At 40.8% G+C, this 14,534-nt stretch overlaps 1 protein-coding gene across 15 annotated transcripts in view; it reads right to left on the bottom strand.

The window, feature by feature from the left end:
• Positions 1-14,534, bottom strand: part of GOLGB1 (golgin B1) — a 94,581-nt gene that overhangs the window by 3,127 nt on the left and 76,920 nt on the right. For 10 of the 15 annotated variants that reach the window (XR_014294357.1, XM_082624760.1, XM_082624753.1 and 7 more), the window contains 6 exons: positions 14,236-14,414; positions 7,770-7,932; positions 7,431-7,568; positions 2,131-2,286; positions 925-1,022; positions 283-417 (listed from right to left, as the gene is read on the bottom strand). Coding sequence is in view for 14 of the 15 variants with exons in the window: in XM_082624760.1 (XP_082480886.1) it covers positions 283-417; positions 925-1,022; positions 2,131-2,286; positions 7,431-7,568; positions 7,770-7,932; positions 14,236-14,414 (869 nt within the window). In the remaining variant the exon portion in view is untranslated. Of the gene's footprint in view, positions 1-282; positions 418-924; positions 1,023-2,130; positions 2,287-5,479; positions 5,763-7,430; positions 7,569-7,769; positions 7,933-14,235; positions 14,415-14,534 lie in introns of those variants that run through there. The other 5 variants (XM_082624763.1, XM_082624765.1, XM_082624756.1 and 2 more) reach the window with 2 other exon arrangements.

Genomic DNA, 14,534 nt, shown 5'->3' with positions numbered 1-14,534 from the left:
AGAGTGCGTGTGAGGTGCTAACATGACAACGGCAGCGCCAGGCCTGGGAGGTAGCGCTTGATTAGCTGCCTCAATTTCCATTCTGCATCAGGGCCAGAGAGGGAATTGCGGAGGGGCTGAGCTTGGATTAACGTGGCTTGTCTTGATCCTACCTTCACTACAGCACCCATCTCAGGATGAGAACTAGATCCTAATTATTCCCAAGTCTGGCCACTGAAATGCACACGAGTATGATCAGAAAGGGTCAGAAGTGAACAGAGGCTGTGTCCCTCAGCCCTTTACCGCCTGATCTGCTCCTCGGCCATGGAGAGGGCAGCCTCAGCAGCCACTTTTTGGTCCCGCTCTTCTTCTAGCAGCTTCCTCAATTCATTCATCTCCCGTTTAGTGTTGCACAGCTGCTGCTGGGCTTCAGAAAAGCTTCAGGACAAAAGGAGAACAACAGCATCACTAGATGCAGGACATAGTTGCTGATACAAGGGATCTGAAGTCTTCCTAAGGTTATAAAGCATGAAAATTTACAGAAGACTGTACAAACACAAAGAATATTTTATTTAATTAATTAATTAATTTATTTTTTGTGGTACGCAGGCCTCTTCACTGTTGTGGCCTCTCCCGTTGAGGAGCACAGGCTCCAGACGCGCAGGCTCAGCGGCCATGGCTCCCGGGCCCAGCCACTCCGCGGCATGTGGGATCTTCCCAGACCGGGGCACGAACCCGTGTCCCCTGCATCCGCAGGCGGACTCAACCACTGCGCCACCAGGGAAGCCCTAGAATTGTCACTTTTTAATCCTCACATTAATTCTGTGAGGCCAGTAAGATAAGAAGGCATAGTAAATCCATACAATGGACTCCTGTTCTAACTCGATGACCACCCAATTTCTGCAAACATAGCACACGCCCCGAGGTTGAGAACTCCTCCCCAACCTTAGCTGTGGCTCCCTCAGTTCTTCAGGATCACCCTTCCTGTGAGCTCCATTCTTTTCCTGGGGAGCTCCTGGAGCAACATCTATATTCAGTGGTCCCTAGAAGAAGAATAAGTTTAGTAATTCAGTGATGAAAGCAGTCAAGAAACTGTGCTTAGGCCAACTGAGAACTCACTTAGGCATTGGAGAGAAAGAGAAATGTGGAGAGGAATACCTCCGTTATCACTCTCTTCAAGTACAGATGTAGAAGTGAGAATCTTTTGTTCTAATACATTAATCTCCTACATAAAACTCTTTATTAGGTTTTCCTTCAGATTCTCATTCTTGAATCTCTCCTCCTAAAAGTTTAAAGGCTTATCACTGAAATCTGCTTGCTTCTAGTGGAGGTTCATGTACATTCCAGAAGCTACTCTGCTCCTTCCCTTATTCAACAACTCCTCCCCAACCCCTCCTCTTCCTTCCATGTCCTCTTCACCTCCACCCTAACTCTCAGTCTCCTCCAACTTCAACAACCTCTCCTCTCCACTGCTGTCAACAGCTCTGCCTATTTTGTTTCTCAGGTCCAAATCTTCCTACAGCTTTCTTATTACTTAAAGCAAAAAGCCTTCCAAAAGCCTCAGTCATCACTGTTTCCCACTTACTTTTTGATTTCTCTCCCACCACCTCTCTCATCTTTTTCCTTCTAATCCATTCACTCTTTTAAAAAATTTATTTATTTATTTATTTATTTATTTATTTTTGGCTGCATTGGGTCTTCGTTGCTGCGCACGGGCTTTCTCCAGTTGTGGTGAGCAGGAGCTACTCTTCGTTGCAGTGCACGGGCTTCTCATTGTGGTGGCTTCCCTTGTTGCGGAGCATGGGGTCTAGGCGTGCAGGCTTCAGTGGTTGGGGCTCGTAGGCTCCAGAGTGCAGGCTCAGTAGCTGTGGTGCATGGGCTTAGGTGCTCCGAGGTATGTGGGATCTTCCCGGACCAGGGCTCGAACCCGTGTCCTCTGCATTGGCAGGCGCATTCTTAAACACTGCGCCACCAGCGAAGCCCCTACCGTTCACTCTAGTTTTTCCTGGACCTTATTCCTCCTCTCCTCTCCTCTCACTGTCTCCATCACACCTAATGAATCCTCAGCCTGAAGACATCAACCTCTTCGATGCTGCGCTTTACGCTTTATCATCTGCACTCAATTTCCCAACACTTTTCCCGGCCTCTCACCTTCTCACTCACCGCTTGCAGCTCTTGAACCTGCTTCTCCAGAACCGCACAGTGATTAAAAAGGTCGCTGTAGTGCTGCTGGTTCTCACGGAGACTCTGACTGGTGTCACAGAGCTGAATGGAAAGAGTATTTTTCTCTTCCAGCAGCTGAGAGAACTGAAATAGGAGAGAGGATGAGCACCAGCCCATAGGACTGTTTCACTAGTTTCACTACGAGCAGTGTGTAAGCAAACTGTCCTGAGTCTTAAGGATCTAATATTTTTATGCAAGACCTTTCTTTCAATAATACCAAAAATAGCACTGTGTTCCTCCAACGTGAGAAGACTCAGAATTTTTCAACTGAGAAAGGAAAACAATTCTGGAAGAGTGGTAAAAACTTTATTTATGGTGCCTAGTACATTAACTGAAAAACTAGGAGGCAGAAACCCAAGAGCAATCTAACAGGATAGGCTAACTGAGGTCTGTAAAAGGAGAAAGGCAATAGTTTGGGTCCAAGTTGAGATTACTAATAAATGACTATAATCCTCAGAGCTCAATATGGCTGGAGGCAGAGCTATCATCTAAAAATTCATACAATAATATTCCTGGGCAGATTCTTCAATGCTGTAGAGAGTTACAAGCTACCGAGAAAGTAAAAATGATAACAGATGGTAAGAGGGAGAAACAGAATAAATCCTACTATGCCTATGTATGTAAGAAACTATATTGGGAGCATCAACTCTCACAGGGGGAAGCATTTCAGTCACTCAAGTCAGGGCTCTCCTCTACTGCATGAGTAACAGGTAGTAATTCAGTCTTCCCTTGAATGTGTCCAGCAGCCCAAGCCGTTTTTTACCATGTCAAAAACAGACATTTTTCTTTTTCATATTGAATAAAAAATTTACCCATTGTAGCTTCTACCCAATGACTTGAATTCGGTTCCCCTGGAACTATAATTCTAATTCCTCACTTGCAGGCTGTCAAATTTTAAGTTTTAGTTATGATTAACATCCAGATACATTAACGACCACAAAGATGTCTCTCTGAAGTACCTTTGTTGGATAATGTACATTATGTGAAAGGAAATCGGTGTACCTGGCTGCACATTCAATCTTTTCTCAAGTATTCTTTTTTGTAAGTATTCTGGGTTAGTGTTTGTGTAAAAAAGTTGAATCAACATTTACAGGAGAAAGGATAAACAGTTTTTTAGAGATACTCTGACTGGGAAGGACATTTAATGCATATGGAAAATTAGAACAAGAAATCCATGTGGTATAACAAAAATACTTGCATAGCCAGAATGAAAAACACAACAAATAACCTTACCTCTAAAGAGCAATTTTCAGTTTACAAAGCACTTTCAAAAGTATTATCTTATTTGAGAGAGTTAGAGGAAGAACTACTATCTTCACTTACAAATGACAAAAAAGAGATGAGTGGTGACTTATCCAATGTTATGTGGCTAAAAGATGGCAGGCCAGGACTCAAGTATGGTCCTTGATTCCAAGTCTAGAGCTCTATCTGCTTTTTGATGGTGTCCCATCTGAGAATTCAGCAAGGGAACTTAAGTAGGTTGCAGGTTTTTTCAGGGGTGGGAACAGTTAGTAAAGGAAAGAATATAAATGTTTAAGAAGCAATACTAATTGGAAAACAAAGGTAGCTGGGTACAATGACAACTACTGGGTTCTGAGACAGGGAGTAATATGGTCCTCTCCTAATATAGAAGAAAGTCAACTTTCCTGGCCACAGTCAGCAGCCCAAACCATACCAAGAAAAACAAAACAAATAAACGAAAAAACCAAACCCCTCTCCAAATCACTCAGTGTTGAAAAAATCCAACACATTTTTCTTGGAAGATCTAGAGGAGAAAGGGTAGACCAGTAAAACTCACTGGAAGCAAAAATTCTCATAACTTAAGAAGTCTAACTGCTTTTAAGCCACCCTCATACAAACCACCTTTTGTAATGTCTGCACTGTTCCGTCTAGGATAGACATAGATCCCTGTAGTTTAGGGGTTGGCAAACTATGAGCCAGGACCTACTGCCTTTTTTTTTTTTTTTTGGCTGTGTTGGGTCTTTGCTGCTGCGCATGGGCTTTCACTAGTTATGGCAAGTAGGAGCTACTCTTCGTTGCACTGCACAGGCTTCTCATTGTGGTGGCTTCTCTTGTTGAGGAGCATGGGCTCTAGGTGCGCGGGCTTCCATAGTTGTGGAGGGTGGGCTTAGTAGTTGCGGTGCGAGGGCTCTAGGGCATGCAGGCTTCAGTAGTCGTGGCATGCGGGCTCAGGAGTTGTGGCTCGCAGGCTCTAGAGCGCAGGCTCAGTAGTTGTGGTGCACAGGCTTAGTTGCACTGCGGCATGTGGGATCTTCCCAGACCAGGGATCGAACCCGTGTCCCCTGCACTGGCAGGCAGATTCTTAACCACTGCACCACCAGGGAAGTCCCTGCCTTTTCTTTGTAAATAAGGTTTTACTGGAACATAGCCATCCCATTTGTTTACGTGTCATCTGTGGTTGCTTCCGTGCTACAACTGCAGAGCTGAGTAGTAACAGAAATGGTATGGCCTACAAACCCAAAATATTTACTGAGTCTTTAAGAAAAAGTTTGCTGACCTCTGCTCTAACTCATAAGCTACTGTATTTCATCATATCTATACTTGTAAAAACAGAATAGGAGGGAATAATAGAGACTACATGATACCAATAATCATTCCCCTCATGTTTTTAAGTTTTAAGTTTCTTGTTTTAAGTTTGCATTACATACAAATATCCAACCATGCTGGCAGAGATACATATAAGATCTGAGCATCCATGGAAAGAATTAGGGCAGTGGCTTGGAGAGGAGACATTCTATGCTGACAGCCCATTACTACCATCCCATGCTAGGACCTAAGAAGCAGTCCTCCTAGCTAGCTGGGACCCATTTAGAGTGAGGCTTTAATATCACCAAACAATTAGCTCCATGAGGGGTCACTGTGTATCCTCAATACCTAATGTATGGCCAGGCTCACAGAAGGCAGATAATAGTTATTTGTTTTTGATGAATGACGAATAAGTGAACGACCAACCCTAGGGATGGCGATGCCTCCTTACAGCTGATTTCTAAAGGAAGAACTCTTTCTCACCCAGAATGACAGTGATCTAAAGCAGGGTTTCTCATACTTTAAGTGGTATGTGAAGCATATCTCAATAAAGCTGTTAAAGGAAACATAACTTTGATAATGACTCAGAATGCAGTATATAAATATAAGTAACTAAAACTAAAGTTTCTCAAAACAAATTATATTCTTTATTATATATTACATAATACATATTTTCCATCTCTTTTACTTGTTTTATAAAAAAAAAACTATATGCACTATTTGTAATAGCTCAAAACTGAAAACCCCAAAAGTTCTTTAACAGCAGAATAGAGAAATTGTTATATGCCTACAATGTAATAAATACTACACAGCATGAGAACAGAAACATCACAGTATACATAACAACATGGATGAATCTCACAAAATAAATGAAGCAAACAAAAGAGAAGACATGATCCATTTATACATAGTTCTAAGGTGGTGGTAGTGAATAGAAGACACAAGGGACTCCTGGGGTTCTGGTATGTTCTGAGTTTTGATCTGGGTGCTGCTTATACAGGTGTCTTCACTTTCTGAAAATATACCATGATGTACTTGTGATTTGCGTGCTTTTCGGTGTTTTACTTCAGTAAAACATTTACGTGAAAAATGTTTCAGTTGCTGTCCACTAAAATGACCTCATCATCTACTAATAGCCCTGAATTGCAGTTTAAAGTACTGTCCGGAAAAGACAAATGCCCAGAGTGATTCACAGTCTAATGTTCAGGAGGGCAAATATAACAAAGGTTGAGATGGGGTCTAATGAATAGTTTCCAGAAAGAGGAGGTGTTACAGAGCTATGAAGGGCAGAAGTTTCTGGAAACAACTGACTAGGCTAGAAGAGGAACTGGGTAGGATCTGCTCTGGAGTCTCCCCACTGCCCCCCTAAAAACTCCCAGACAACCTCCCCAAAAAGGGTCTGCAATTTTACCAATTCATTTTGATCAACAAACCTACTTAAAAAATGCAAATTTCTCTGCCAAAATTAATAGTGTTATCTGTCTCTGATACTTCAGTGTCAATTAGTTGAATTTAACAACATTTAGTAAGTACCTTCTACATAAACCAGGCACTGTGCTTTTCCATGTACATTATCATATTTACCTCAGACTGACCTCCTCCTAACACCTCAGGCAAATTACTTAATACCTCTGGGCCTTAGTTTCCTCATCTGTGACATAGCCTACTGATCTTTACCATTTTTGGATCACAGATCCCTTGGTGAATGCCTGAGTTCTTGTGATGAGAAATTAAAAAAAACACACACACACCATTTTGCATATATTTTTTGGACATTTATAGCCTTCCTCAAAGCTAATTTTTGGATTTCAGAGTCTCAATGATTACTTAAATCCCTTCCAGTGCTAACATACACTACCTAGCTGGCTTCCTCTGAAGAAGGCAGAACTAGAGGAGGTGCCACTAGAGAATACTCTGACTAGTCAGAGTGCAACAGGAATATAATAATTCATAAGAGGGTGGTGGAGGGGAAGCAGATGAAGGAAGAAGAGAAGCCAGAGAACAGATGAGGGGAGAAGACAGAGATGTGAAGGCACCAAGAATAATTTTTTTATCTTGCCTTGGCTTTTGCTCTAGGAACCCTATGGCAAAGCAGCTCTTCCCTTTAGAAAGAGGTCCTCTACTTCAGCATGCTTCCCTAGAGTGTCTAGAGTGGCAAGGCTGAGGTTTGGGAAAAAGCAAGCTGGCTTCTTTAATTCCAGAACATTAAGTACACAATGAGGAAGCTTACAAATGGAGTGAAATGAAGAGCAGATCTCTCATCTCTGCCCCGTTATCTAATCATACATGAAAATCCTCTTTCCTGAGACTCTTCCCTGTTACACACTATTGGGAAATACAGAGAAACTTGCTGGAGGATTTGTGGGGAGTTAACTCAATATTACTAACAAGTGATACAGATGGGGAGATGATGTTGGGGAGGAAGGCTCCCTAAAGGAGTTGCCTTTTTTATTCTTACTGAATGGGTTTCTCCAAATCACTCCCCCAAGGACTCTCCAAGGGTGAGGAAAAGGAAATGGCCCTGTATGCAGTGCTTTGGGGTAAGCAACCCAGGCTCTGAGAAAGGTAAAACTTCTGTCTCCTAATATAGCTAGAGCCAGGCTTAACCAGATTCTACTTACCTTCTTGTTTCTAGTCATGGAAGCAAGAAATTGAACTCCAGCCTAGCAGGAAACACCTACCTTGCTGTTCAGTTGCTGAATTCTTAACTCCTTTTGGTGAATTTCCTTTAAGCTGTCACTGAGCTGAGTCCTAAGACGTTCTGTCTCATAAACTAGGTTTTGTGATCCATCTAGGGAAGCTGGTGTCTCTGGGGATGCCTGCCAGGATACAAACACTGATGAAATTCTCTCTTAACATTGTTCATGCTTAAATCCTTCCTTTCAGAAACCCTGCCCACCTCCTAGGAAGTCATCAGATGGTTTGCCTAATAGTGGCAGATGGGCACTTAGCTTGCAGGAAGCTGATGTTTCCTGGGTAGTGGTTACCTCTGAGTAGCAATCAGCGCTGAAATCACTCACCTGTCTTTGATACTGCATTTTGTGGGTCTCAGTTGGGGAGGAAGATCTCAATTCCCTCATAAGATTCTGCAGATGGCTGAGCTGCTGATCTTTATCTGCAATAGCCATAAGGTACTGCTCCTTCATCCTCCTCTCATGAATTTCCCAGGAACTCTTCTCCATCCTAGAAAAAACATGAAATAGTCACAGGCAAAATATACTTGTGAGACAAAGATGAATAATTGCATATTTAAAACAGTATTATGGGCTGTAGAGATGTAGTAAAGAAAATACATAACCAGAGAGAAATTTGTTTATAAACAGGACTGTGCAGAAAGATGATGGAGCAGAACTTAAAAAAGAATTGCAGCTGGCAGGATTGGGGAAGAAAAACAGGCATTTGGTCTGAATCCTGAACAATGAGTTAGGCAGGTTTCCATAATGGGAAAAGCATTCCAGGTTCAGGGAGCAAACAGAACAAAAGGCACAAGAATGAATATATATAGTGAGTTTTGGAATTGTTGTAGTAGTGTGTAGAGTGGATAGGGCAGGAAATGAGGGTGGAGAGGAAAGAAGTCAGACCTTGTGGGGCATTGAACACCATGCTAAATAACACTTACTCTAAGCGATGGGAAACCACTGTAATTCTTCAGAAAGGCGATGCCATGATGCAGTATACTATCAGGGTTATGAGAATGCAACTGTAGAGTCTGAAGGATCTGGGTTCAAATGCTGGCTCTGTCATACACTAGGCATGAGACTGAGTAAAAGTAACTTAATCTCTCTGAGCCTCATTGGTAAAATGGAAATAAATGATGTATTCCTTAGGATTACTGGGAGGATTAAATGAGATACTTTATGTCATACACCAAACACAGAGCCTGGCATATCACAATCACTCAACAAATATAAATGGCTGATATTTATTTATCCCCTGAATTTGACCAAGAGGGAAGCTTCTATTTGACCCCAGCTAATTTTCCATAGTTCTATCAAAAACTGCCTCTCTGCCATATTCTTTAGTTCTACTTCTTTCTACACTATGATTGAAAAAAACCATTAGGATTGTAGTCAAATTTCTGCAGCATCTGTTTACTTTGAATAGTACCCATGTCTCTAATTTTTCCTAATAATGTAAGGTTTTATTTGGTAAGGTAAAATGGTCCTTTCTTTTCTAAAGGACATACACCAATTATGAAATAATCCTGCTATGTCAAGAGGTGACTTGGATTACAGTCAGATTTTTTTAAAAAGGCAGAGCTAAAACTTAGAAACTAAAATAAATTTTTATTACAAGGCCACTATATGGAAAAGGCACAGAAATTTTCTAAAACACTTTCTCTGAAATTTGTCTGTGAAAAATGAGAGCGAATAAGAAAGAAGGAGTGTAAGACTGAGAATGCACAAGAAAGATCACAATTCTTCCATAAAGCTTTAAGCCACCATTTTGTTTAGAAAGGTGGACAAGTAGTTATGGTGTGGAGAGACCCTCAATGGAGAAGAGGCACTAAGGAACAAACCTGATTACTTAAGAGAACACAGCCATAAATGGGCTATACCTCACTTACCCCTTAAGTAAGAGAGCACAGGAACCAGAGCAGAATAAGCAAATCAGCAGCTACAAGTGGAAGAGAAATGTTACTGTATAAATCCAGGCTCTTCTCATAAGCCAAACCCAGTGTCATAGAAGCCTGAATGAGATGTTCCAGCTTTTTCATGTTTGAAAACCTCATTTCTCCCAAGTATTTCAAGAGCAAAAAACAGGGAGTCTTAAAGATATTTGGCTAAAGAAACTGGTCCTAGAGTCAGTGAATCAAATCTGTGTCCTCATTTTCTTCTTCTAAAAGTGAAGTAAAACGTCTTCCTTTCTTTCTCATAATTTACTCACATCCACTTGATATACAATTTTTCTTTTCTTCAAAACTGCTCAAATGTGGAAGGTAAAGAGAGAAAGGCTAAGAGAAAGGTGGAAAGGGAGAAAATGAGGGAAGAAAAAAAATCAGTAGACCAGAAATCATTTTCTTTCTCCCTCTTTTTCTCTTCCCTTAAGGGTCAACTTTATAAGGAAAGTATCTTTTCATAATGCCCTGTGAGGAAGTTTAAAGAGGAACAAGTGGATGCAGAAAATAACCCTTTAGAGCCTCGCAGCCCTTCTTCCGTTTACACTAGCAACTGGACACAATATTTTTTTTAGTTCCAGGTGATCTGGAGATAATATGGGAGATGTTAAGGTGATGTTCCCATGTGCTCCCAATCATCTTTGGGGGCCCTAAATTCAGTGGTCAACATTAATGTTCATCTGAGGTAAGATGATCTCTTGATGGTGAATTGAGATTCTAACAGAATAAGCTAGGGCAGCTATTCCCTGGTAGAAAAAAGGATGAGGTTGAAATGGAGCATCTTTCTTCTAGGGTTCAATTCCAGAAAGAAGAAACAGAAGCAACTTGTATTCCCAGAGAGCAAAAATTCAGTTTTTTTACCTTCTCTGCAATCATCCTTTGATTAAAAAAATGTGTTCTTGTATTATCTGGGGAAGTTGCCAACTCCATGGAATAAGTTTAATATATTTTCACTTATAAGAAAGTCTGTAAAGATGTTGAATATGAAAATCTTTTGGATGTAATTTCACTCCATAAAATTTAAATGACCAAATTCTAAAAAGCATTTTGCTCTATAAACCTTGCTTAAGGTTTATTTTGAAATATCACGTTAGTAAAGTGCATGGCATCTAGGATCTGTGAAGGAACAAATCTCTTCTATCTATACATTAAGAGCTCTCTTAGGGATGTTACAATAATTATTTTACTATATTGATATCTGTCATCATTGTAGATAATGTAACCTGGATGGGACTCTAGATTCCACCTCATATTCTTTGTATTCACTTGCCTATGTTTGTCCTGTAGCAGCAGGTGAGACAAAGCAGGTGCTGCTTGATCAGCAGCACTTTCCAACATGGAGATTCCCCTTTTAGTATCAAACTCTGAAGGCTTTGGGTTTGATTTTACTAATGTGGCATGTGCCACCATCTTACACTAAACAGTAATAAAGTCCCAACAGTGAGGCTGCAACAACAGGACCTGTTTTTTATATACTGTTAAGCACTTATTCTTTACCTTTACTTTTCAGATCAAATCTGAAACAATGAATTAAAAAAACATCCAAAATTTGAGTTGCTATCATAATTTTTTTCCCTCTAATAGAACATACAGCACTGTTCATCATCTTTAAAGGAAAAGGGCTTGGATTTTTAGATCCAGACAAGATGGAGTAGATGCATTTTTCCTTATTCCGCCCACTAAATATAGATAAAAAACCTTGGAAATTATATACAAAACCAAACATAAGACGACTGGAAAAGATGGAGAAGAAGGTAGAGAAGCTCAGGACTCTAGGACTTAAGGAATGACATGGTGGTGACTTTACTGGTTTTCCTTCTTGAATTCTACATATCCCAAACTGGGTGAGGGAGGATGCAACAACTTAGAACACGAATGAGTGCCAAGAAAAGTTTGCTGTCTTTTGCCAAAGGCCCAGGAAGGGGAGGACTAGCAAAACAGAAACATTAATGACAATAACCACCCAACTGCAGCAGAACACCATGGAAAGACTACAGTATCTCCCTACCACCATTAACAAACTCCTAGTGAACAGATTAGTGTCATTCTTGCCTGGAGGTAACTAGGTGCACCTCACCCTCCCTGCTAGGTGGTGTCAGAAGAGGCCAAGTGGGGACTTCCCTGGTGGGCCAGTGGTTAAGACTGCACTCCCAATGCAGGGGGCCTGGGTTCGATCCCTGGTCAGGGAACTAGATCCCACATGCTGCAACTAAGAGCTCGCATGCTACAACTAAAAGATCCCACATGCTGCAACTAAGGATCCTGCATGCCGCAACTAAAGGTTCCACGCGTGGCAATAAACATCCCTCATGCTGCAACTAAGAGCCAGTGCAGTCAAATAAATAAATAAATAAATATTTTAAAAAAAGAAGAAGAAGAAGAAGAAAAGGCCAAGTGTGTACACTGGACTGTCCACCACTCTGGTAAAGAGGTGCCTCTCTCTGACCACCCTCACTCTCACCCTCGCTATGGTGTCATTGGAGACAACATGTGGAGCCTGGACAACCACCTCCACCCGTAACAGACTAAAATGTTCCCCCCTGTTCCTACAGAGGTAGTAACAGAAGAGACCAGAAGGGAAGTTTGGACTGTGGGCACTAACCAGTGGTAACAGGTGCCCCTCCTCAATCACCCTCCTGCAATGTCAGTGGAGATTAAGTGGGGAGCCTGGACTTTCACCACTGCCCAGTGACAATGAAGTGCTGCCCTCCACACCCCTGAGTGGTATCAATGGAAGCCATGTGTGGAGATTAGACTTCTACTCTCACCTAACAGTAATGAGGCACTGCTCCCTGCTAACTGCAGTCTCAGTGGAGTACTAAGTGGGGAGCCTGGACTTCCTCTGGCAGTATCAGGGCACTGCCTCCCACTAGGGGTTATCAATGAAGGCTGAGTAAGGAGCCCGCTGGACTTCACCCTCCTCTAGCAGTAAAGTGGCAGTGTTCCCCTTCCCCTGCTGGCATGGTGTCAGTGGAAGCCTACCAAAGATTTAAGTAAGATTGAGTCTTAAAACTTATAGGACTCCAAAATGTCCAGGTTACAACTGAAAATCACTCGTCATACTAAAAAACAGGGAAATCACAACTTGATTGAGAAAAGAAAATCAATAGATTACAACACCCGAGAAGACACAGATGTTGGAACTATATATATGGAATTATAGAAGTATTTTAAAGTGGCCATCATAGAAATGCTTCAACAAGCAATTACTAACACACTGGAAATAAATGAAAACAGAGAAAGTCTCAGCAAGATATAAAGAGGACCTGAATGGAAATTTTAGAATGGAAAAATACAATAGCCAAAATAAAAAGCTAACTCAATGGACTCAATAGCAGATTGGAAGTGATAAAGGAAAAAGAAAAAAAAAATCAGTGAACTTGAAGACAGACAATTAAAATTACTGAATCTGAATAAAGAGAAAAGTAATCAATAAATTGATTTCATCAAAATTAAAAGGACCTTCTCAATGGAAGGATGAAAAAAGTAAACTGCAGACTGGAAGAAAATATTTGCAAGCCACGTATCTGACAAAAAAACCTGTATCTGGGGACTTCTCTGGTGGTCCAGCAGTAACAAATCTGCCTTCCAATGCAGGAGGTGCGGGTTCGATCCCTGGTCAGGGAACTAAGATCCCACATGCCGTGGGGCAACTAAGCCTGCCCACCACAACTACTGAGCTCACGTGCCTCAACTAGAAAGCCTGCATGCCGCAAACTACAGAGCCCACACGCCCTGGAGCCTGCACACCAAAACTAGAGAGAGAAAAAAAACAAATGAAAAAAACAAAAACCTGTATCTGGAATACATAAAGAACTCTCTCAAAACTCAACAGTAAAAATTAACAACCCACTTAGAAAATAGACAAAACACATGATCAAATATTTCATCAAAAAGGACCTATAGATAAGCATGTAAAAAAATGTTCAACATTAGTAGCCATTATGCAAATTAAAACCACAGTGGAACAGCATTCCATACCTGTAAAAAACTAAAATTTAGTTACAATATCAAATGTTGATAAGGATGTAGCATTTGATATTGAAACTGGACCACTCATATATTGCTGGTAGGAGTATACAATGATACAGTCATTCTGGTATATAGTTTTGCAGTTTCTTAAAAAACTAAATGCCACTTATTATATGACCTAGTATTTGCACTCCTGGGCAATTATCTCAGAGAAATTAAAACTTATTGTCCACATAAAAGCCAATACACAAATGTTTATAGCAGCTTTATTTCTAATAGCTAAAAATTAGAAACAACACATGTCCTTCAATGAGTGAACGGTTAAAGCAGTACATTCATACCATGAAATACTACTCATCAATAAAAAGAATGAAGTATTGATACATGCAATGATGTTAATGGATGTCAAGGGCATTATGTATGAGTAAAGCTAATTTCAAAAGGTTGCATACTTTAAAAAATTCTCAGAATGAGACAAAATTATAGAGATGGAGAACAGATTAGTGGTTGCCAGAAGTTAGGGATATGGGGATGGGAGGGAGGGGAAAAGTGTGACTATAAACTAGTAGCACAAAGGACATAGTTGTGATGATAGGGCAGCTGTATACCTTGTTGTAGTGGTGGTTACATGAGTCCACACATATTATAAAGTTGCATAGAACTATACACATACTTGAGTGAATGTCAAATTGGTGTGAAATCTGCATAAGATCTCTGAATCGTACCATTATCAATTTCCCTGTTTTGAAATTGTACTATAGTGGGGGGAAACTGGATGAAGGGTATGTGAAAGTTCTTTGTACTATTTTTGCAATTTCCCATAAATCTATAATTATTTCATTTAAAAAAACACAAAAAACTAAAAGAAAAGGGTTAAAAAGCAGGGATTACCATACCTGAGCTGATGCAGCTCATGCTGCCAGGAGAGGTTTTCCTGCCTGAGCTCTTCTTGCATAATCTGAAATGTTTTTGTCTTATCTTGATACTCCTGAAGTTGAGCCTTCAGTGGACGTAACTCAGTGATTTCTTGGTTAATCTGTAAGTATTGCTGCTGCAGATTCTTCAATTCCTTCAGCTTTAACCAAAAGGAAAGTAAAAGGGTGATTCATCACATTTCATTCATTCAGCTGTAAGTCAGCAGCACCTCCCTGCTAAGTCAGTCAACATCACAATTGACTACTAGCACCTAACAGTC

This window comes from Mesoplodon mirus, assembly GCF_964341445.2.
Source record: "Mesoplodon mirus genome assembly, chromosome: 6".
NCBI classification, from domain to species: Eukaryota; Metazoa; Chordata; class Mammalia; order Artiodactyla; family Ziphiidae; genus Mesoplodon; species Mesoplodon mirus.
This window is presented reverse-complemented; position numbering and strand designations above follow the sequence as displayed.